At 59.6% G+C, this 23,338-nt stretch overlaps 1 protein-coding gene across 1 annotated transcript; it reads left to right on the top strand.

Annotated features, from left to right (window-relative positions):
• The first annotated feature begins 2,157 nt into the window (after nucleotides 1-2,157).
• NGFR (nerve growth factor receptor) lies at nucleotides 2,158-21,698 on the top strand. The gene is made up of 6 exons (XM_060646341.3): nucleotides 2,158-2,359; nucleotides 9,237-9,378; nucleotides 12,842-13,201; nucleotides 16,823-17,075; nucleotides 18,650-18,810; nucleotides 19,472-21,698. Exons 1-6 carry the CDS (start codon nucleotides 2,285-2,287, stop codon nucleotides 19,771-19,773), a joined length of 1,293 nt encoding a protein of 430 aa, XP_060502324.1. The 5' UTR covers nucleotides 2,158-2,284; the 3' UTR covers nucleotides 19,774-21,698.
• Nucleotides 21,699-23,338: the final 1,640 nt, after the last annotated feature.

Here is a 23,338-nt window from a genome sequence, read left to right as displayed (position 1 = left end):
GGGATGGGGTGCGTAGACGCGTACAGCCAGGCCTACCTGACTCTCAGTTCAGTGGTCTTCCATCTACATACTTTGCGGCCCCTCCCCCCGCGGGTTCTCAGCACTACATTGTGGTCTTGCGCTCAGGCTTAATCATAGAAATGCCGCTAATAATAGTAACAATTGCTGTGTGTAATTGTCGAAGTAAGGCTTAAATGATCAAGACCATGGAAATTATTAATAAGCCAGGGCCCAGCCATGGTAGTGTGGGTCATATTAAATCGTGTTGAGACGGATAACCTTAGCAATAATAGTAACCGGGATCATAAATTAATAACAGGAGTATTTAAATTAATGCCACATTGTCGATACCCTTGGTAGTAAGCAGCTCAGATGCCCCTTCCTGCATCGAGGCCCCTTCCTGCCTTCCATGAACTCGGAAAGGAGAGGCAGGGCTGTGAAAAGCTGCCAGAGGAGGAGACAGTTTGGAGGTGGTCCCTGCTGGGGAGGAGGGATTCCTCAGGGATCTCTGGAGATGGGCTAACTGCCTGGCCTCTCCTGCCCAGCCATGGAGGTGGTGGCTTATCACACTCGTGCTCAAGGACCCAGGGATGCCCACCTGTTCTTTCTGAGGCTGTCCCCTGGACTTTGTTGGATACACGGGAAAGATGTCCCAGGGCAGATGCCCCCCCCCCTCAGCCCCCCAATGAAGAAATTAGCTTCAGCTGATCTAGGGAGTCACCTACCAACTGCTGAGATACTCTCTTCCCAAGTGTACTTGATCTTCCCCCCTCTTCCTGTCATGTGGGAGGGCAGTAGTATTTTTTTTTTTTTTTTCTGAGTCAAAACTGAGGTCGACACATGGCCAAGATCAGGGTGTGGGGATGGGCTTTGTAGATTTGCTCCTTACAGGCTCTCTGTTCGGTGGCCTCCTTGTCTGGGAATCAGGAATGTGTGGGGACAAGCAAGGAGTAGGCATTGAGGTGGGGTGCTTCCCCTCAAAAGACTGGTGGCACCCTCCCTGGGTTGCTGGGGGGGGGGGGGCTGCGATTGGGACCCGCTATGGTTTGTAGGGCACGGTGAGTGTGGTCCTGGGGTTGCTTACGTAGTCCGTGGTATGTAGATGTGAGCGTATCCAACCCCCTTTCCTCGTAAACCCTTCTACAGACCTTTCCTGAACCAGGCATTCAGATAAGAAATCGAAGTCCCCGCCGGCAGGCAGCTCATAAGCTAATGGAAACACTCGCAGTCTAGTGAGGATACACGTGTGCTTGCGTATGGGTGTGCATGTGTGTTCATGAATGTGTGAGCACCCAGCCGGAAGACTGCACCTGCGAGGGCTTGTGTGGTGACTTGCATGGAAGTGTGAGTGTGCAGGTGAGTATGTGTGTTTGCACGTTATGACCACAAGTGCAATGAGTGTGCACCGCGCACGAGTGTGTAGGTGCACATGCATGTGTAGAATGCAGAGGTTTACACGAGTGCAGGAGGGTGGTGTGGACACGTGCGTAAGCACATGTATACGTGAGCTTGAGGGTGTGTGTATTCCTGTGATCTTGTGTGCACACCTGATACCCGCCCCCCCCCTCCAAACCCATCTTTTGCGAATTCAGAAACATCAGGATGGACTCCACCTTGAATGCCCCTGCTGCACGCTGTTGGGCTCAGACCACCTTGCTACCCCTCCCCTCCCCTTCCCCTACGCCTTTGCCCGGGGAAGGGGCAGAGGTAGGGATCGGGTGTGGACCAGGAGGTGAAGGGCCGGGCGGGCCTTCCTGCTGAGAACCGCTGAGAAGGGAGCAGAGCCCCGGGGAAAGAAGCCGAAGCCGGAGGCAGAGGAAGACGGGTTAGAGAGTGAACCCGGCGGGGTCTGCAGCCCAGAGGGAATGGGAGCCGCGGTGGGGACGCCCTGGTCCCAGAGCCCACAGCATCCGGGAGCGACACGCCGTAGCGCGGACCCGGCACTGGGTACCGGGGCGGAGTCGGGAGAGGTTCCGAGGGCCCGGGCGCGGAAAAGCGGCCGCGGGGCGCGCGGGCGCGCAGCTCCCCGCAAGCCCTCCCTTCCCCTCCTCTCCCCTCCCGGAGGCGGCGGGGCGGGCGGGCGCGGTTCCGGGGGTGGGCGGGCTGGGCGGGGAGGAGGCGGGGCCGCCGCACTGGCTTCTCCCGGCCCCTCCCGCCCGCAGCCAGAGCGAGCGGAGCCGCGGCCAGCTCTGGGGGGCGGGCGCTGGAGCGCAGCGCCGCGCAGCCCTATCCGTCCGCGGAGCGGACTCAACTGGAAGCCGAGCGCTGCCGCGGGAGGCGGGCGATGGGGGCAGGTGCCGCGGGCTGCGCCATGGACGGGCCGCGCCCGCTGCTGCTGCTGTTGCCGCTGCTCCTGGGGGTGAGTGCTAGCCGGAGGGGAGCCCGCGCTCTCTCCCCGGACGGGAACCCCAATGGGCTCAGGTTCCGCCAAGGGAAAACAGAACAGAGCGAGGGGGTCCCAGATGCTGGGGGTGGATGGCGGGCGGGGAGTTCCGATGCCAGGATCCACGGAGGAGCGTCTAGGGTTCTCAGAGCGCAGAGGCGACCCTGAGACCGAGGATAGAGATGCGCGAGACAGGGGCGCGGGGATGCGGGTCCTCGGGTACCGCGGAGGGTGTGTACGGCAGAGCCGAGAGGGGCTCTCTCGGATGCCTGGGTTCTTCTGAAGAGGACGCTTGGATGCCGGGATCTCGAGGCGACTTTCCCCCTGAGCATCTTGATCTCTGGAGGGTCGTGGGACGGAAGGAAGAGGAATGGGACGGGGATTGGAGATATGAGGGACAAGCGGGGCTGGGGCGGGGAACCGGAGACGAGGAGATAGAACAATGGGGGAGGAGGTTGGAGGGACTGGAGGCAGAGGGGACCGGGCATCGGACAATGAGGGCCAGGCAGACAATGGGGGGGAGGGGCGTGGGAGGGAGAGCTTCGGGGAACGGGGGGTCGGTTGCAGAGAGAGAAGTGGGTTAGGGAGGGCAGAAAAAGGACGACGGCGAGGGAGATAGATGCAAGCAAAATGAAAGAGGACGGAGAAGGGAGAGCGGACCCTGAAGTGGTCAGGGCCCCGCCTTCTCGCCGAGGGACAGTGGGACAGACAGAGCGGAGGGACGGACGTTTCCCGCGCCTGTCGCGTGCTCTTTCTCGCGGCCTCGCCCAGTCTGGGAAATGAGCCTGGGGATCCGAGGCTGGGAAGGGAGCGCCCACTTCGCCGGGGCGAACCCGTTCCCTGCTTCCCCCGCGACCCGCGGGCTCCTCCGACGCGCTGATGTTCGCGGTTTGAAGCAGCGCCTAGGACCGACAGGGATGGAGCAGACACCGCGCGACCCGGTCTGGCCACAGCCAAGTCTCAGGGCGCAGAGCGCTGGGACTCGCAAAGCGGGGAAGGTCCCGGCGGCGCGCAGCCCCGGGTCGCGCTGGCCGAGGTGGCCGGCAGGGGGCGCTGAGATGCGACGGCTGTGCCACCCGCAGCTTCGGGCGCGCCTAGGGCTGCGCGCCGCGCCCGCATTCCGACCCCGTCAAGTTAAGCAACCCGAGCGCCGCGCCCGCGGTTCGCTGGGCTCCAGCGCCCAAGCGGGTCTGGATACCGCCCGTGCCCCGCCCAGCTTTCGGTGGAAGACGCCGGGCACCGAACCAGACGGAGGCGCTCAGGTGCCTCGGATCCTGCCTCCGCCTAGGACTGCGGGTCCTCTTGAGCATCTAAGTCCGTCCGGTAGTCCCAAGATACTCAGGAGATGTGACCTGTGCGGGCCCCTGAACGGCACCGAAGAGGTGTCATCACTCTCCCTGCCATTTTCATCTCTCATCTGAGCATTGCATCCCCAACCCCCATCTTACAGGAAGGGAGACTGAGAGGCTCTGGGAGTGTAAACGACTTGGCCAAGATCTCGCAAGCAAGTTAACTCCCCAGTGCTTGCTAGGCCGTCCCTCACCTGATTCCCAGCTCGGTACTCCCCATACCTCGGAAGGAGGCAGCACGGCGTCCCAGCTCGTTTCTCCGCGGGGGCGGGCTTGAGGCCATCCCCAGAGTGGGCGGGCGGTGGAATGTGGGGGCCAGGGTGGGCAGAGACCCTCTCCGGGCACTGGCCCCATCCCCGAAGCTCAGCCCCTTGGAGCTGTCAGCACCTGTGGCTTCGCCGGAGATCTGGGAGTGACCGTGGGCATGGTTGCTGACTAACGCGGCGGCTCAGAGAGGCATCTTGACTTGGGGGGGTGGGACTGGGGTGGCCAGGAGTGCAGAGCTCAGAGGGGCGAGGGCGTGGGCTCCAGACCAAGGCTGGAGAGAGTCCTCCCCCCACCACCCCAGTAGAGAAGGGGCGAGGAAGGAGGGGAGCTGGGCGCGGAGCGCCTGGGAGCTCGGGAAGGTGGACCCCGCGCAGAACGCGGCCCCCAAGCGCCTGCGGCTCTGGCCTCCGCCTCGCCGCGGGACTGCTGTCTACGCGCTCGCTCTGCGCGCCGCGGCGGTCCGAGGTTCTTCCTGGGCCGCGGCGAGAGAGTGCTGAAACCAGAGCGCGTCCCGGCGGCTCGGCTGGCCGGCCGCGCCGGTAATGGAGGCACTTTGTCATTCAGACGTCTGTAACCGGAGCCGCCGGGCTGGCTAATGCGCCTAATAGGGATGCAACGAGCGCAGCAAATGAGAGGACAGGGCGGGGGAGGCGGCTCGGGGATGGAAGGGGTCCCCGCTCCCCTGTACCCGCCGGGGTCCATTCACACGCCTACATTCTGCCCTGGGGGTGGGGGTGGGGGGTGGGGAGGTGGGAATAATAAAATCGGGCGAGTGCCTACTATGTGCCACGCACTGCCCTGGTTAATTTCTACTGTGTCATTTAATCCTTATAAGATCCCCGCAGAGTAAATCTAGTTATTCCCCTCATACAGTTGAGGGAGTTGAACCTCCCAGACTTTCAGGCGTGAAACCAGGCTCCCCCAGTTCGGAAGGGGTGGAGCCCCTGTTGGAACCCGGGATGCTTGGCTTCGAGTTTATTCTGTCCTCCGAGTGCCATCACCACCCCACTCCCCGCCCCCCCCCCCCCCCGCCCCCGCCAGCCTTCTAGATCACGGAGGGACACGAGGTCCTTGACCATCACTAGCCCTCAATATTAGATCTATGTCCTATGTCCTTGGCGCCACAAATTTGGAACTGAGCCCCTGCCCCCCACCCATGGTCTCCCCCCGCCCCGCCCCCTCCCATAGCCTCCATGCAGCAGCATCCTCAGTAATTAGCTCTTGTCTCCTACCCTAAATTCAATCTCTCTCTAAAGGAGTGGCACGCATGTGGCAGTGTCTCTCCTGGGTTTGCATCGACCTCAAAAGACCCTCCAGGTACTTGAAAACTCTCCAGCCCCCTGGCGGTGGTTAATGGCTCCATTCACCTAAGGACCCCTTTGCGGAGACTGTTGTGAATGGTTAGGGCTCATCCCACTGAAGCAGTCATATAGTTTCAAATTCTTTCACCTATTTAGTGTGTTTTCTAGTTTGTCCAATTAAAAAAAAAAAAACGTTTTAAAAAGTCCGTTCATCAGAGGATGGGTCCACCTTAGTTTTTTAAAAGCCCTGAGATGGCGACAAGATTGCAAAACATTCTCAAAAAATGGGATGAAATCACTCCATTAAGTTGGAAGTGAATAAGTGTAATAGATGTACATTTCAGGCCAATGTGGCTATCATTTTGGTAAATTGATCATTTTGGAGCAAGAAGCCTGAATCCTGGTCATCCCTCCTTGCTTCCCGATATTGCCCCACTTTGGACCGAGCAAAGGTGTGACACAGGCCATGAGTCAAGCCACTTGGCAGAACGGCCTCTGTGAGCCTCAGTTTCCCCATCTGTCAGAGAGGAGATGAAGGCAGTCCCTCAAGTCTTTCCCCTTCAGCATCTTGGCTTCTGATGTCACTGTTTGGAGTGGTATTTTCTCTCCCTCAAGGGACTGTGACTTCCCCCAGGGGTCAGTGACCATGTCGCATTGGAAACTCTTAGTTCAGCGCTCAGTAAATAGTTGTTGACTAGCGAATAGTTGTTAATTAATCAGTTATCTGTAAGGAGAACAATTCCCATCCTCCTTTGGTCCCTGTGCCCTCTTCAGACTCTTCCTGGTGGGTAAGTCTATCTTCGTGCCTATCCCGCCCCCTCCTCTTAGGTAGTTTCCTCTCTCTGGGGCTGACTACAACTCTCCCCTCCCACTTGGGCTCAGCAGCTCAGCCTCAGACAAGACACTTCTCTGACGACCAACATCTATTGAACTCCTTCTACACACCGGACGGACTCGCATAAATTATTTCCTGTAATTTTCATGGCGACCCTGAGCCGTAAATATTACGAAGCCAGACTCTTAGGTGGGAAAATGGAGGGCTCAGAGAGACTGCGACTTGTTCCCAGAGTAGCATACTGTTAAGTAGCAGATCTGGGGTGTTTTGAAATAGGACACATAACACAAGCACAGGAAACGCCTGGGTACTAATTATGTGGCCTGGTGTCCAAATGCAAGACTTGGGAGAAGAGAGAGGATCGCAGGGAGGGCAGGCCTCGAGGAAGAGGGGGCTTGTACGGGATGCACAAGTGCCATCGACAGACCCCCTCAGCGGGCCCAGCTCTCTGCTGACCTCAACCAACTGGAACCCAGCCAAAAGCCACAAAAGCAGCAGGAAAGACCTTGGGGGGGTGGGGGGGTGGGGGTGGGGAAGAGGGATCTTGAAGTGTATAAACACCTTCTTCGCTTAATGCCTACAGCAATGTTCTGAGACAGGTATTGTCACCATCACCTAAAGATGAAGAAACTGAGGCCCAGAGACACTTCAGCCTGGCCCAGGTCACCCAGCTCTAAGTGATGAGCCAGGATTCAGAGCAATGGAGACCCCTGAGGAGGAAGGCAGTGTAGCTTGCCCCTTTTCCCCGGAGAATGGCCCCCTCCTGGTTCAGATCCTACCTACACTCCGGGTTTTATCCCTCCCTACCCAGGCTAGTTACATGCTTTCTACAGATTCACTTAGGTCTCATAAGTTAGGGTGGTGGGGGAGGGGCTGCTCAGGTCACACTCTGGTAGCAGCGAAATTGACAACTGATATCTTGACAGGAAGGAGGGAGGCAGAAACACTTTAAAAAAAAAAAAAGGGCTGACAGAAGAACTCAGACACAAGAGTGTGATAGTTTGGGGTAAAGACACAAGGGCTTCACTGCACGGCAGCCCAGAATAATCACTGGGGTTCAGCACTGAGTCCCTGAGTCCTGGGGAAACTGGGCAGGTATGTTCTGGAGTCAGAAGGGCACAACCATGATGCTTTACAACGAAAAGCATTAGAGCGGCAAATCGTCTAGTTCATATTGTACTTTCATGTTCTTAAATTCCATAAACATACATGTTTTGAGTCCCTACTATGTACCAGGTGCAGGGGCAACCACAGCGCTGCCCCTGGGTAGCTGACGGTCCAGTAGGGGACTCTGCGGACAAGAGCAGTGACCAGGGAGAACTGTAACAGGGCACCTCCACCTGATCTGAGAGAGGTGGGGGCCACAGGACCACTTCCTTGAAGAAGTGACATTTAAGCGGAGCCCTAGAGGATGAAAAGAAATCCAAACAGACCTTTCTGGAATCTCGCTCTCCTCCTGGGGGAAAGCCTACATCTGGGACACCACCCACTCCCACCCCTCATGGCTTCCGGTCTGCAGATGTTCCCAGGTCGGTGTTCCTACCACCTGGGAGGGGATGGTGGCAATACCCAAGGCCCCCCTCCTGTGCTGCCTGCACCCTCCCTGCTGGTCACTTGAGGACCACGAGCCCCCTCCTAGACTGATCCCACCTGTCCATCCCCCTCCATCCACCAAACCCTAGGGAGACCTCAGAGTATTTTATTTATTTATGTTTGAGAGAGAGCGAGTGGGGTGGGGCCGAGAGAAGGGGAGACAGAATTCAGGCACTGTCAGCACCGAGCCCGATGAAGGACTCGAACTCACGAACCGGGAGATCATGACCTGAGCGGAAATCAAGAGTTGGCCGCTCAGCCGCCCGAGCCACCCAGGCACCCCTAAACCTCAGAATATTTTAAAGGACTGGAGGGAAAGGGAGTATTCTTGGCTCTGATCTGGCCAGTGTGGAAGCAGAGGGATATCCAAAATGACCTTTAACACTCCCCTCTGGTCCCATGACCCCAGAGCCCATACTTCCTCTTGGCATCAAAGGAGGGCTGCATGGTCTGAAGCCAGGGAAACAGGCTTTGGAGTTTTATTAGACATGAAGATTTTTTTTTTTTTGGTAAGGAATAGAAACATAAAGCAAGCGGCCAGCACTCCCCCCCTCCCCCCACCCCAGGGAATCTGGTGCTAAATCGTTCCATCCATGAGCAAAGAGCAAAGATGCCTCCGTGGCAGGAATCTGACTCCCCTTTCCCCCGGTTCCAGCGCGCCGTTCCCACTGGCTGCATGGGGGGCAGGGAGAGGGGAGGGCTGGTGGCTGGAAATCAAACCCTGGTGGAGTAGGGTGGCCGGATGGTGAGAGCAGCCCCGTTTTCATCATTGATAACAGGCGTCCCTTTCTCCCTTCTTGGCTCCAGACTCTTGCTAATTGGCCCGTTCTCTGCTCTGGCCCTGAGTGGTCTCTGTTGCCATCCACGAGGAGAGGTAGACTCAGAGAGGGAAGGCAGAGATAGTCAGAACTCCAGTGCAGAGTCAGGATTCGAACCCAAGACCCTACCCCCTCTGCCTTCTGTTCTTGGGTACAGACACCTCCCATCTAATATTCAGGATGTGGAAAGGTAGAATTAAGGCCCTGGAGCAGGGCCCTGCTAGCCTTTGTTAGAAAAGGGCTCCCCTCTGGGTAGATGGGGTGCAGGTGCACAGCTTTAGCAAGTGGCATGTGGGCTAGATTTTAGCTTCCGGTTGCCCCGTTGGCTGGGAGCCCTGTGCCAGCTGCAACCTGTACCTGCCCAAAGGCCCGCTGCTGGGTCTCAGGCCGCCTTCCCCAGGTGGCGCATCCTTGGGATTCCAGAAGCTGCCGTAACCCCAAGATGAACTCTGCACAAAGTCAGCCTCCGGGGCTCTGACCTCACACCCCCAGCAGCCGGCAGGGGTGCACTGTCTCCCCACCGCCTTGCTTCCCCGCCAGCTTTGATGTGCCTGATGCCTCCGTGGTGAGCTCATCCCCAGCCCAGGTGGTTCCAATAGAAGGCTCTAGGAGGGGGGTGTTGGATCCCCCGTAAGACCCCTTCTCTCCCTTCTCTTGCCAGTCTGACCTTCTGATCTCCCCCCCACCCAGGTGTCCCTTGGAGGTGCCAAGGAGGCATGTCCCACGGGCCTGTTCACTCACAGCGGCGAGTGCTGTAAAGCCTGCAACCTGGGAGAGGGCGTAGCCCAGCCTTGCGGAGCCAACCAGACCGTGTGTGAGCCCTGCCTGGACAGTGAGTACAGGGTGGCGGGTGGGGGGAGGGGCGGAAGGGCACATCGGCCGGGAGGAACATGCCCGCTAGAAGCCTTATGCGCGTTTCTGCCTCCAGGCAGGGTCTCCGGCCCACCTCCGTATGGACACCGGCATGGGTCTGACCCCATAGAGGAAGCCAGGGGGGAAGCGGAGAAGGGATGCGGGGAAGTATGTGGAGGACCTGATCAGGGATCCCCAGGGGGTGCCCCTTCCCAGCCCCCAGGCAGAGAGGCCTGGTAGAAGAATGTGGCCAGGTGGGAGGAGTAGCTGATGCTAAGACCAGCTAAAAATATCATCCGCACTGCAAAATCAATGGCTGCCACTTACCCTCACCGGGTTTGGGGGGAGTGGGGGAGGATCACATCCTGGCTGCCCTGGAAACTGACCTTGGGGGATCCTGGGAAGGTGTGGCTACCCTTCCCCCCCAGGCCAACTGTTCTCCAGCTCTGACCAAGGAAGCAGAGCTTTCCAGAGGGGGCGGGAATGGGGGCTGAATCAATGTCAGGATGTCCTCCTCGCTGTGGGCTGGTGTCAGAGGGGAGAGGGCTGCTGTGGCCTGTCCTACCTGGGATTTCCTTGGGGAGGGGGGAGAACCCCAAGGGGATGCATCCCCCTAGGGGATGCAGAAGGATGGCAGGCCTGGGGTCTGAATTCTGGGTGCTTTTGACCCAGGAGTCTCTGTCCCTGCGGGATGCCCCCGGCCTCAGTTGCTGCCTTCAGGCCATGGGCTCAGTGCTCTCTCCCTGCCCAGAAACCTTTCCTCTCTGCCTAGATTCACATCCTGCCTTCTACCTGGCACTCACTGCCCGCCTGGAGGGCTGCTGGGAACCATACTAGATTAGGCTTTTTAAAAAAAGTGTATTTATTTTGAGAGAGAGAGAGCGAGCGAGCGAGCAGAGGAAGGCAGAGAGAGGGAGAGAGAGTCCCAACAGGCTCTGCACTGTCAGCGTGGAGTCCAACAACGGGGCTCGATCTCACGAACTGTGAGACCATGACCTGAGCCGAAATCCAGAGTTGGCTTAACCAACTGAGCCACCGAGGTGCCCTCAGATTATTCTTCAATCATGATGGAAACAAGAGTACAGGAACCGGGAACCCTGAACCCACCCACCTAATCTGACCTCTGGATGCCTCTCCACCACCACCACGCACGTGCACACACACACACACACACACACACACACACGCGCGCGCGCGCACACAGCCGATCGGCAACACCAACTCCTTGGTGTCCCAAAATACAGTTTTCCTCTCTCTGTGCCTGTGGATCCTATAATTCTATCCTGCAGCAGAGAGATGCCTGGACCTCAGGTGGAGAGGCTACACACGCTGTAATGCCTTTTGCCACCTTGCCTTCTGGCCACTGGCCCTGGCCTAACGGGGTTTCCATCCCAGGGTGGGGGTGGGGGTGGGGGTTGGCCAACCATTGGTTACCTGGAACCTCCCGAGTTTGCCTCTCTCGTTTCCTAGACCCCTGCCTGGTGCCTCTCCTCCCTGGACCCTAAGTCTCCCAGGAAGGGACCCTACCCCCTTCTGTCAGAACAGGAGGTAGGGGAGAGGAGCCTGGGAGAGAGGGAGGCTCTGGCATCTGCAGGGAAGGGGAGACAGGAGCAGAGCCCAGCAAGGAGGTGGTGGCAGGAGGAGTCCCTCCCTCGCGTCTGCTTCCTCTGTTCCCCTCCCCCCCCCCCCCCCCCCCGCCCCCACCGCTCCAGCTGTGTTAACAGGCCGCCTTTATAAGCTCACTTTATGGGATGGAGACCCCAGCGGACTTTCCCTCTGTCCTCAAAACGTTTCCACAAGGAAACCCATTAAGCTCCCGCCTTCATTCTCTGCCAAAAAAGGCCACATTTTCCCCACCCCTTAAAACCCCCTCCCAAGAGTTTTCTACTACTCGTTTTTCTGTATTTTCCCATGGGCAGGGCCCCCCTTCCCCTCCCCCCTCCAGTGTGATTGAAACCCACGCCCCCTGCCACATGCCAACCAGACAGGATCCTCCTGTTTGCATAAACTGGACGTCCTGCTTGACTGTGTTATGTTTGCAAGTCCCTTCTGCTGACTGTATCCTTGCTACTGAAGTTCACGGGGCTTACCACTGCCCACCCCAGGGGGCTCAACCTTTGTAGGGTCCCTGCTGTGTGGCTAGTGCTTTATGGTAGAATTTCATGTATTCCTCACCACAACCCTGTGAGCGGAGACATTATTCTCTATTTGACAGAGAAAGAAAAAAGCTCAGAGAGGTTAAGTAAAACACCCGGAGTCACACAGCTAATAAGTGACAGACGCAGGTTTTGGGTCGAGGTCTGCCTGATCCCCGGGAAGAGAAACACAGGAGTTCCTCTGCCAGAACAGACTTGACACTGGTCTCCCTTCAGGCTTGTCTTGTCTTCTGTGTTGTCTTCCCCCCTCAGTTTCTTTCCCTTTCATTCGGCTCTGCTTTTCTTTCTTTGCTTCTGCCAAAGATCGTGACCCTGTGCTCCATCTGGACTCTGGATTCCTTTAGACATGGTTAAGCTCAGAATTGCAGGCCTCGATTTCCCCCCAGTGGGGAAACCCTAGTTTACTTCCGCCTCCACATTCTGAACACCCCCTCCTTCCCTGGTTCGCGGTTCCTAAATTCTGCTCTTTCTGCCCTTGAAGCCAGGATGAATCCTCTTGGATTCGGACTGGCACAGAGTTCTGCACCTGGGCGAGCAGGGGTGAAGGATCTGTGCCTTCCCCGCTCCTTGCACACGGAGGAGAGGACCCTGGCATCCCCTGGCGTCCCTCCCCTTATTAGATCAGAGCTCACATCCATTACGAGAGGACTCTACGGGCAAGTCCTTCTTGCTGTCTGGCGTCAATCCCTCCTATTGTTGCCTTGTCGGGGAGACCATCCCCACCCTCAAGAGCCCAGCCCTTAAGCAGCGTGGGGTAGCGCCACGGGTGGACATTCTGCGGTCTCACCCTAGTCAGGCCACACCTGGGCCCCCACATGGCGCGCAGACGAATGGAAGGGCAGCGGGGGCGGGAGGCTCCCTAAGCGAAGGCCCGCCCGTGCCTGGGTTGGGTTCGCAATCCAGCTCTGGCCCGCGGGGAGGGCTGGATGGGAACCACGCTCAGATTATTCCTTAATCATGCTGGCAACAAGGGTACTGGGCCGGGAACTCTCTAAGAGAATTTAACAAGAAATTTACCGGCTCCAGGCGGGTTACCCCGCCTAGCCTCGGGGGTCCGTGCTTCCGGCCCTGGGGCACTGGGCTGGGGGGGGTGGGGAGGGGCCCTTCCCAGACCGTCTGGGACCCCCGAGGAGGAGGGTGGGGCTCAGGGAGGGGCCCCTGCGGGAAGATACGGGAGGGAGGGAGCGCCTCCAGCCCCCCCCACGTCCCGGATGCCCGGAGGGCAGGTGCCGAACTTCCGTGCCCACCCCCAACCCGCCCCCACCCGGCCCTTCCATCTGCCCTCAGGCGTGACCTTCTCGGACGTGGTGAGCGCCACGGAGCCGTGCAAGCCGTGCACCGAGTGCGTGGGCCTGCAGAGCATGTCGGCGCCGTGCGTGGAGGCCGACGACGCCGTGTGTCGCTGCGCCTACGGCTACTACCAGGACGAGACGACGGGCCGCTGCGAGGCGTGCCGCGTGTGCGAGGCGGGCTCCGGCCTGGTGTTCTCGTGCCAGGACCGGCAGAACACCGTGTGCGAGGAGTGTCCCGACGGCACGTACTCGGACGAGGCCAACCACGTGGACCCGTGCCTGCCCTGCACCGTGTGCGAGGACACCGAGCGCCAGCTGCGCGAGTGCACGCGCTGGGCCGACGCCGAGTGCGAGGGTGAGCGCGCCGCGGGCAAGGGCGCCCCCTGGGGGTCGAGACGGGCCGGGCCTGCTCGGTGGCCTTGAGCCCGCCGCCACCCTCCCTGAAACCCCCAGGCCCAAAGGACCCCCTCCCACTATTTCCTTCCTTGGGCTGAGTGCTTAGAAAGCCCTCATCTGGCCCCTAGGCCGCAGCTACTACCCTTGAACTCAGTTCCCGCGGCTTATTCATCTGTGGGGCTGGATGGGCAACAGACAAGCAACTCAAAGGTAGCCTGTGGGTCAGAGCCCAGTGCGGGACATGTTTGGTCCTTGAGCAGCCTCTCTGGCCTGGACGAGGGGCTTGAGGACCCTCAGGAGTTGGGGCCCTTTGGCTCTGAGGCCTGGTGTCAGTCCGGAGTGGTTTATAGCCTTGGGGGATGGAATCTTCGCTGTCTCTCTTGGAGTGACGGTAGGGAGGTCACCCTTGTCTCTGGACCTCAGTTTCCTCATTGGTCATACAGCTTCCAGGGATGCTGTGGGTTAGGGAAGGTGGCTGGCCCTCTTTAACTTGCGGTGTCCGGGGGAGGGGTCAACAGTCATTGTTACCGTTAGCCGAGGAGGACACTGGACTCGGGACACTAAGGAGGTGGTGGGGGCAGAGGAAGCAGGCCTGGGGCTCAGGAGCCCAGAGACAAGACAGAGTGCTCCTGGAGGGCTGTGGGTCTCCAGGGTGGCTGGAAACTGGGTGCACCCACCTTAGTCAGGCATGGCGCCCCGTGGAGATGAGACAGTTCCCGGGATGGGAGGAGGAAGCGCTGTGGCAGCCAGGGCAGACCCGTTTTGGTTTCTGGTTGGTGACATCCATCTCCGGGGAGAGGTTGTCAGTGCCTTTCCTTTCCGCCCATTGCCCTGTGGCTGGGTACCTCGTTAGCTACTTGCCTTTGGCTGCTCTCCCCTGAACAGCCTCCTTCGGGGAGCCCCAGGTCTCACGGGGGAGAGACAGCCTTTGCCCCATTCCGATGAGACAGATAGGGTCCCAGGATTTAGTTCCCAGGAAGCCCCTCCCCCATTCTGGGGGGAGGCAGCACAGCCCCTGCCTTCAGTCAGCCCCCAGTCATTTGGGGGTGGATAGATCCCCTGCTCGTGGGGAGCACGCCTGCCTGCCACATCCTGTCATCCCTGGCTCGGGGAGCACACGGTGGGGAGGGTGGTTAAACATGGGCTGAGGCCAGATATGTGTGTGAAGCTTCACGCACTGGGGTTGGGAGAGGGTGTTGGGGGGGGAGGAGTGGGGCGCAGAACAGAACGATTCCGGTGGCAATTGCCCTCGGCCAGGAGACAGGCAAGTGGCGTCAGGCACAGGGCAGAGCAGGCACAGGGCAGAGCAGCGGGCAGCAGGCAGGCGGGCAGCACGATTCAGGGGCAAGTCTGGACCAGCCGGTGGGGGGACTTAGTCAGGGGTGCGGTGACAGCAAAGAGAGGTGGTGGCTGTGGGAGGGATGGCTCTCCCTTCCGAGGCGTTCATGCATTCCTCCCAGATACCACCCTACTTTCCCAGCCAGCCTGAAGGAAGAGGGTGCCCCTGAGGGCTGTGTTTATCCCTGCCCCTCTTCCCTTCTCTGAGTTTCTGAAGGGTTAAGTGTCAGCTTGGAACAGAAGGAACGTTTCAGGAAATGGAATCGGATTGTGGTTTGGTCACCCCCCCCCCCCCTCCAGTGCATTGTACTTTCTTGCATATACATTTCAGGTGTCAACATGGTGACTCACTCAGCCTTGGGGCAGAAGGACACCCCCCCCTTCACCCCCTTGTTCCAGTGAAATTTGGATTTAGGAGTAACCTGCTCCCTCTTTTCACCCCCAAGTCTGACAGCTCCCATTCCGGAAATGGCTGTCAGGACTTGCCAGGGGCTTAGCGGGTTGGAATGCTGGTGGACATGGCCACATCTGGATTTCATCCTGCTGTCCGCCCCCCACCCCCGCTAGAGGGGATCAGAGAGATGAGGAGAAAGTGCCCTGGACAGCCCCGTCTTAGCCCGGTCTGTCCCCTTAATGCCACTATCAACCGGTCCCATTTGAGATTTCTCGAATCTCTGTGATGGCCTGATTCACCAACCCCCCCACTCCCCGCCAAAACCTTCAGCCTCTGGGGTGGGGTCGGTCCTAGCCAAGTTGTATCTCAGCCTCAGGGCTCAGGCTGCCTCACCAGTTTGCCCAGTCTCCTCGCAGGGCAAGAGAAGACCCTCCCCAGTCTCAACACCCTGTCTGGGGCTGCCAAAGGACAGGGCCGTGTCTCTTCCACTTCCCGCCCTCCCCACTCCTCAGACCGAGCTAGGGGAGGGGGACGATGGGGCAACAGATGGCAACCCCCTCCCTAATGCCAGCCAGATGGATTCCAGATTCACATCTGGGGGCCTTACCCCTCAGAAGGTGCTGAAAATGGGGGCCTTTGAACCGTCCACATCTTGAGCCAAGGAGGCCCAAGGGACCAGTGGGCAGCCTCAGCTCCGACTTGGGTGGGCAAACTGGGGGCTGGGGGGGGCAGAGCCAGGGAGCGAAGTGCCTCTCCTTCACCCCACTGGCATGTTCCGTCTGCTTTCCCTCCGTGCCCCAGGCGTAGGAAGCGAGGACGGATAGGGTAGGCAACTCTGCCCAGACAGGTACCCCCCGGGCGGTCTGGAGCCCACAGCCCCTGGTCCTGGCCCTGGCTGGGTGGCAGAATGGAAAATCCCACCCACTAGTGCCCGGAGGTGCCAAGTCCCCTGTCAGGGAGGCTGGCAGTGCCCTGCTGGCAGGTTCAGGCCAGGTGGGGGGCAAGGCGCACCGCCCACCCCCCCCCCCCCCCCCGGCAGCGGGCAGTATCTTCTTTGTAGGTCTTTTCTCCACCAACAGTCTGCTTCTGCCCAGGGAAGGGGTGGGCTACCCAACACCATCTCCTCTGGGTGGCGAGATCAGAAGGTTTGGTTTGGGGGCCGCACAGGGCAGGAAACGGAGGCTAGCCACTGGGCGGTTTAAGGACTGGCTGGAGGGGAGCAAACCAGCTGGGCACCCCCTCCCCTGCCCAAGCTGAGAACTAGGACATCAGAGACCTGGAGGGAGGCTGAGTGCCAGCTCCTGGGGAGGTGGTTTGCAGGGAGGTATCTCTCCGTCCAGGCCTGGGTATCTTCATCCTTCCCAAGGACCGGGATGACTGGGGCACTGGGACCAACTGGGACCGGAGACGTTCCAACATTTCCCCAGCGGGCTTCCCGCTAGAAGCTTCCTGGCGCTCGATCTCTCTTCTTTGTGTGTTTACCTCCCTGCCAGGCTTTTGGGTACCCAGGGAAGGCAAAATAGATTCCTAGGACCGCGGCGACAGCTCAGATGGACGGGCGCCTAGACCATCTCTCTTAATATCCCCCTTCTAGAGATGGGGGAATTGAGGTCCCGAGAGGTGTGTGCAGAGTCCCATAGTAAGTCAGTGACAGAGCTGAAGGGGACCCCGGTCCGTCTTCTCCACCGTCATGACTCATACGCACGATGTCAGCTCTCACCCCTGTGTGCAGCTGGGCACCCTAGCACCTGGAGCCCGGCCGGGGCTGGGGAAGAAGTGGAGGGGAGGGGTGTGGGTGGGGGGTGTGGGGGGGGGGCGGGCCCTCACTCCTGTAGTTCCTTCTCCCAGAGATCCCTGGCCGTTGGATTACTCGGTCTACACCTTCGGAGGGCTCAGACAGCACCGCCCCCAGCACGGAGGAGCCAGAGGTACCTCCAGAGCAAGACCTCATAGCCAGCACGGTGGCAGATGTGGTAACCACAGTGATGGGCAGCTCTCAGCCCGTAGTGACCCGAGGCACCGCCGACAACCTCATCCCTGTCTATTGTTCCATCCTGGCCGCTGTGGTTGTGGGCCTGGTGGCCTACATTGCCTTCAAGAGGTGAGAGAGGGGATGGGGGACAAAGCCGGGTCTTTGCTCTCAAGTAGGGCTTAACCGTGACCTTGACCTGAAAATTCATCCCCTTTTTATTTTTAAAAAAAATTTTTTTAATGTCTATTTATTTTTGAGAGAGACAGAGACAGAATGCGAATGGGTTGGGACAGAGAGAGAGGGAGACGAATCTGAAACAGGCTCCAGGCTCTGAGCTGTCAGCACAGAGCCCGACGCGGGGCTCGAACTCACGAGCTGCGAGATCATGACCTGAGCTGAAGTCGCAGGCTCAACCGACTGAGCCACCCAGGCGCCCCTTCATCCCCTTTTTAAACTCAACCCCAAACCATGGTCATCCTCACCAGCAGCTGCCCCATGCCAGGTTGTGGCAGGTCAGCAGGACGCAGGAAAGGGACGGTCTCTGACCTGTTCTGCCACCGGCCCCACTCTCCCTCCCATGCCACTCCCCTCCCTGACTCCCCAGGCCCCCTCTGCACACACAGTTTTCTTTACCAGCCACCTGTGTCTCATCCCTCAAACCCCATTTACCCACAGTCACCTGTGTGTGCCTGTGTCTCTTCCTTCCCATGGCACACCTGGGAAGTTGTGGCACCCACACCCAGAAATTCAGGATGTGCCAGCACTTCTGGAAAGTGCTTGAAATGTTTAAGTGCATTTTCCATTCGTGGAAAAAAAAAATCATCCAAGGAATACATGCTTGTTTGGGTAAATGCAATACAAGGCCAAGGTCTTGTAAAGGAAAAAAGGAAAAGACTTCTTTTATCTCCTCAAGTCCCACCTCTCTCCTCATTGGAATCTGTTTGGAATGGATCCTTTCCAACCGTTTTGTGTGCCTTTGTAAACACACGTACGGGAAACTTTTTATAGTTATGTGTAAACACGCAGAGGGTTTTTGGGGTTTTTTTTTTGTTTTGTTTTTTTAGGGATCAGCGGGATCACACTATACATGCACCACAACTTACGTTTTCACTTAATCTCCCTTGGGAGAGCTTTTCGAGGGACATAGGGATTATCTGATTGCTGGTAACCACTCATTCAGTGTATGCATGGATCATAATTTAGTGGAACAGTCTTCTATTTATCCACCATCCATTCCATGAACGTTCTTTAATTTTTTTTTAACGTTTATTTATTTTTGAGAGAGAGAGAGAGAGAGAGAGAGAGAGCAAGTGGGGGAGGGGCAGAGAGAGAGGGAGACACAGAATCCGAAGCAGGCTCCAGGCTCTGAGCTGCCAGCCCAGAGCCTGAGGCAGGGCTCGAAGCCACGAACTGCGAGCCCATGACCTGAGCTGAAGTCGGACGCTCGACCGACTGAGCCGCCCAGGGGCCCCTCCATGAACGTGCCTTGGACGTTGGCGCTTTCAGTGCGAGGCCGGTGGGGGCGGGGAGGTGGGTGGGGGCGAACATGGAGAGAAAGGAGAACCTTAGGTACCATGGCGGGTTGGGGGTGTAGCTGGGTACCTACCGTGGCCCCGGCCCCAAGCATCAGAGCACAGATCCCTTAGCCGCCCGGCCAGTGTGGCCCCTCACCCGCTGACACTGGGCCCGTCCTCTGGCTCCAGGTGGAACAGCTGCAAACAGGACAAGCAAGGCGCCAACAGCCGGCCCGTGAACCAGACGCCCCCGCCCGAGGGAGAAAAGCTCCACAGTGACAGTGGCATCTCTGTGGACAGCCAGAGCCTGCATGACCAGCAGGCCCACACGCAGACGGCCGCCGGCCAGGGTGAGCAGTGAGGCTGGGCGGGGTGAGGCCGGGAGGAAGGTTAGACCGCAGGAAGGACCGCCCGAGGGGCTGGTTCCCAGGGAGCAGGGCGTCTGCGGAGGACGGGAGACGCGGGTAAGAGAGGTCTTTCCAGTGGAGAGTTGTGGGAGATGGGAGCTTTGACAGACCGGAGCAGCCAGACTCATCAAGCTAATTGTCCCTCCTAGGGCTAATTACTCCCCAAAGTGGCTGCAATTAGCCTCCTGCTCCGGACTTCTGGGGAACACGTAGTTAATTACGGACCCTAATTAGTGGCCCAGAGCCCAGCTCCAAGATACTTGCTGCAGTTGAGTCTGGGGCTAAGCCCTGTCCCGGCTCATCGTTGAGGGGCAGGGACGGGGTTACACGGTGGGGTTGGTGCCGAAGCTGTGGGGCGACAGGGGATGTGAGTCCGCACCCCTGGGCCCCTCCGCAGCCCTGCCCCACCCCCTCCATCCAGGACCTCATCTTGGACTCCTCTGCCTCTAGGCCCCTGGGGCTTCCCTGCATCGGGAGGAGAAATGCCTCAGCCCTTCTTGGGTCTTACTCCAGGCCCCCCATGCCCACTGGGGAAAAGGGGGTCTGGAGGGTAGCCCCTGACTCCCCCACCCCCACCCCCACCCCCACCCCGGGTTCTTGGCAGCCCTCAAGGGGGACGGAGGTCTCTACAGCAGCCTGCCATCAGCCAAGCGGGAGGAGGTGGAGAAACTGCTCAACGGCTCTGCGGGGGACACGTGGCGGCACCTGGCGGGCGAGCTGGGCTACCAGCCTGAGCACATAGACTCCTTCACCCGCGAGGCCTGCCCAGCCCGGGCCCTGCTCGCCAGCTGGGCCGCCCAGGACAGCGCGACGCTCGACGCCCTCCTGGCCGCCCTGCGCCGCATCCAGCGGGCCGACATCGTCGAGAGCCTGTGCAGCGAGTCCACGGCCACGTCCCCGGTGTGAGCCGACCCGGAGCCCCCCCGCCCTGCCCCCACATTCCGACGACCGATGCTCCAGCCAACCCCCACGGGCCAGCGTCAGAGCTGAGCTCCTCTGGGCAGGGCCTCGGAGCCCGGACCCCTCCACCGCAGCCCTGTCCTTGCTCCCGTGGGGCCCCCCTCGCTTCTGCTCACTCTCTCCAGTGCCAGAAGTGCCCCTGCCGCCTCTCCCGCCCTGCCCCTGCTCATCACCTCTCAAACCTTCTGCTCCTTTCTTCTCCCGGCACTTCTATAGGTGGGCCAGTCCCCCCCCCGCCCCGCCCCGCCGCCCCCGACCTCGACCTCAGCAGGTGTCGGGCCTGGGGGGCTGACACCAAGGACGGTGTTGGGGGTGATGACAAAGCCCCAGAGACTCAAAGGGAGAGACTGAGGAACCAGAGCCATGGGCTCTACACTGTGAACTTGGGGAATGAGGGACCATCATTGTGGCCTACATCCTCCCTCAGCCCCCTCACTCCCCTCTCTGGCCCAAGACGAAGATGGTCAGAGGCTTGTTAGAGCTGGAAGGGGGGTTTTGAAATCTGGTCCGCCCCCACCCCTTGTTTTTTATACAGGACAGTCGGGCCCAGAGAGGGAGTGGCTTGTCCAAAGCGCCCCAGCAATGGAGAGGCCAAATGTGGGCTGCCCCCCCCACCCCACTCTCTGAATTAGGGGGTGTGGCCCTCAGGTTTACGTGAGCCTGAGAGCCGGGGGCAGGCGACCCTCTGGGAAATGTCTCAAAGCCAAATCCAGCCTGCCCTCCACCATCTCCAGGCCCGTCCAACCCCCGTGGAGATGGGATGCTGTGCCCAAGGCCTGGCCCGTTGATCCGTCTCGATCAGTGATGGATTTGATCGAGCGTGCTTTGGGGTTTGTGCTTCCCTTCGCTGATCCCCCGCTCAGGCACGTCCGTGTGGCACCCGTGGTGCGGCCCAGCCTGCCGGGTGCCCTCCATGCGGGCACAGACCAAAGCCATCGGAGGCAGTGTCTTCCAGAGCCGGCCCCGGGGGCCAGGGACTAAGGACCCCCCGCCTGCAACAAACAGATACAGAGACACAGAGAGGATGAGAAATCCCGCTTTTCTCCACAAGTTCTTTCCCTTGGGCTGGGGCCGGCTCCTGCCCAGGGCAGCTGCCAGAGAAGCACCGGGGGGGGGGGGGGGGGGGGGGGGGAATTGGGAGTCAGCTTGCTCCGTTCCCTCACCCCTGGTCTGGCGGGCCAAAGACGGCTGAGGCCCGAGCTGGCGTCTGCCTTCCGAGGGCCTGCACGCGGAGGAATGCACCCCCATCCTCCCCTTTCCTGCAAGTGTGGGTTTGGCTGAGCTCCGAAGGTTGCAGTGGAGAAGAGTGGACCCCGGGTGGGAATGCAGCAAGAAGGAACAGAGGTCGACTGCGGCCCGCACAGGGCCTCTCCCGAGTTCAAAGGACCCCGCAAAGGACTGTTTGTTCCCTAGCTTGGTGCCAGAAAGGGGCCATGAGGTCTCCTGAGGTCCCTCCTGGCCTGTTCGGTTTTGCTTGATGTTGGAATGAGTGTGGCGCCCCCTCTATTTAGCATGAACGAGCCCCCACCACCCATCCCCGAGCCCCAGGCAGGGTGCGCGCTGACAGGCACCCCTCTGCCGCCCAGGGTTCTCCCGACTCCGTGTAAGGGACTGGGGGCGTTGTAAGTAGATGGCATTTCTCTGACCTCAATCTGATGGGAGGAGGAAACTCACCTGCTGGCCCCTCACCTGTGCACCTGGAGAGCGGGACAGAATCTGAGTGTATTTATTTTCCTCCCCAGCAGCTGGGGAGGGGGTTGGGGTACCGCAAGTATGTTTTAGCATGTGTTTGGTTCTGGGGCCCCTCCTGCCTCCCTTTGGGCTGAGATGAAACCCTTTTGCCCTTCTCCGCGCCCCCCATCCCGCTCCCCCCCCCCCCCCCCCCCCCCGCCAACCTCCGCCACCAGCTGGGGGCTGTGAGCTCCAGACTCCCTGTCATGTCCCCCTTGCATCCTGTGTAATCATTTCTTGGGCCTTCCTAAACCTACACATAAAACATAAATGATGAGCATTAAATAGCAAAGAAAGAAAAACCGCGCCAAGAGATTTTTCTGGAAACGCACGTGATTTGAGCCAGTGGGGGGCTGCGTGTGCGGCGGGGACCCAGGTATCCTTTCTAATTGCGTGAGTTTCTGTCCTATTGTTCCCGCCACCCCACCCCACCCCCTCCTGAAACGGGGAGTTTTCACAGAAATCAAGCAAATTCACATGGGTAGCCATGGAGTAAATTTAAGTGGGACAGGGAAGGAGTGGGGGCCCTTTGCCCCCAGATTTGGGAGAGGAAAAGTGAAAACAGCCACGCAGGAAGCTCGACCGCTGTGAACTTGACCAGATGTCAGAAGTGAAAGTGACCACAAGGGAGCCAGAGGCTTGCGGGGGGGGGGGGGGGGGGGCGGACAAGGTCACCACCCCGCAGCTCCCAGCCATCCACGTGGCCTGGGAGACACACACTCACACCCACACACATGCACATACACAGGGTCTGGCTCCAGATGGCCTGGCAGGAGCCGGGGCTGTTTGGCCTGCAGTTAGGCAGACCCCTCCCTTGGCGGCTCTCCGGGGCAGGTCCTAACCTCGGCTCCTGGCAGCCTGGCTCCGAGCTGTGCCTGGCCCAGGAGCTGCAGGGCCTGCGCTCCTCGCCGAGGCTGGCCCGGGAGCAGGTCAGAGCTGCTCGGCCTCTGCTGGTCACTTGGCCAGGTCTTCCGGCGGGGCTGGCTTGTGGTTGCTGGGGAGGGCCACGGGAGGCTTGCTCTTCCCAGAAAGGACAGCAAACAAGCCTTCCTGGTCTGGAGATCCTGGCTGGGGCAGCCGAGTAGAGGGGTGGTGGGGGGGAGGCCGTCTTCCATTCCCACCCCCAGCCTGTGAGGGCCGTGGGGAGGGCACGTGGAAAGGGGTGGCTCGGAGTAGGTAAGAGGGATGGTCCCGGTGCTTGGATAACCCCCAGGGTGATGGGGGAGACCGTCTCTGTCTCAAGGGAGCCTCTTCTCGTCTGCTGGAGAGAACACAGTCCAGGACTTTGGGTGCCTCTAATCTGATGAGGGAGGCACAATTCCTGTCCTAACAGAGCCCCATTCTGATGGCGGCGGCGGGGGGGGGGGGGGGGGGGAGGGTGGGGAATGCCTCTAATTTGGTGGGGGGAGAGCCAGATGCTGCCCGTGGGAACAAGGGAGACGGCAGACAGGCCTTGCATGATGTGCAGAGCCATGAGTGGGGCTCCCCAGCCCAGACCCACCCCTACCAGGGGTTAGGGAAGACTTGCCAGAAAAGGGACATTGAAGCGACCTTGCGTGGAGTCAACAAGCTGGGGGCGGAGAGTATTCCTGGCAGAGGGACGCAGCTCAGCCAAGGCCCAGAGCACATAGGATTGGGGAGTGGGGAGGAAGCTGGCCTAGGCTCCCTGGGTGTCGAGGAGCAGGGAGCCTTACAGACATCATCCCAGACATTTGCACCCTCTCCCTCAGCAATTGTGGAGAAACCCTCTCTGCCCTCAGCCTAATCTCCATCCCTCCTT

This window comes from Panthera onca, chromosome E1, assembly GCF_046562875.1.
Source record: "Panthera onca isolate mPanOnc1 chromosome E1, mPanOnc1 haplotype 2, whole genome shotgun sequence".
Lineage (NCBI taxonomy): Eukaryota > Metazoa > Chordata > Mammalia > Carnivora > Felidae > Panthera > Panthera onca.
Note: the sequence above shows the minus strand (reverse complement) of the source record. Positions and strands in the feature narration are given on the sequence as shown.

What these genes read in the sequence shown, in the direction of transcription:
- NGFR (XM_060646341.3), top strand. Translation starts at nt 2,285, where the DNA reads ATGGGGGCAGGTGCCGCGGGCTGCGCCATGGACGGGCCGCGCCCGCTG. An exon ending in GTGTGAGCCCTGCCTGGACA is followed by an intron (nt 9,379 to 12,841) that starts GTGAGTACAGGG and finishes ATCTGCCCTCAG; the next exon opens with GCGTGACCTTCTCGGACGTG. An exon ending in GCCTACATTGCCTTCAAGAG is followed by an intron (nt 17,076 to 18,649) that starts GTGAGAGAGGGG and finishes CTCTGGCTCCAG; the next exon opens with GTGGAACAGCTGCAAACAGG.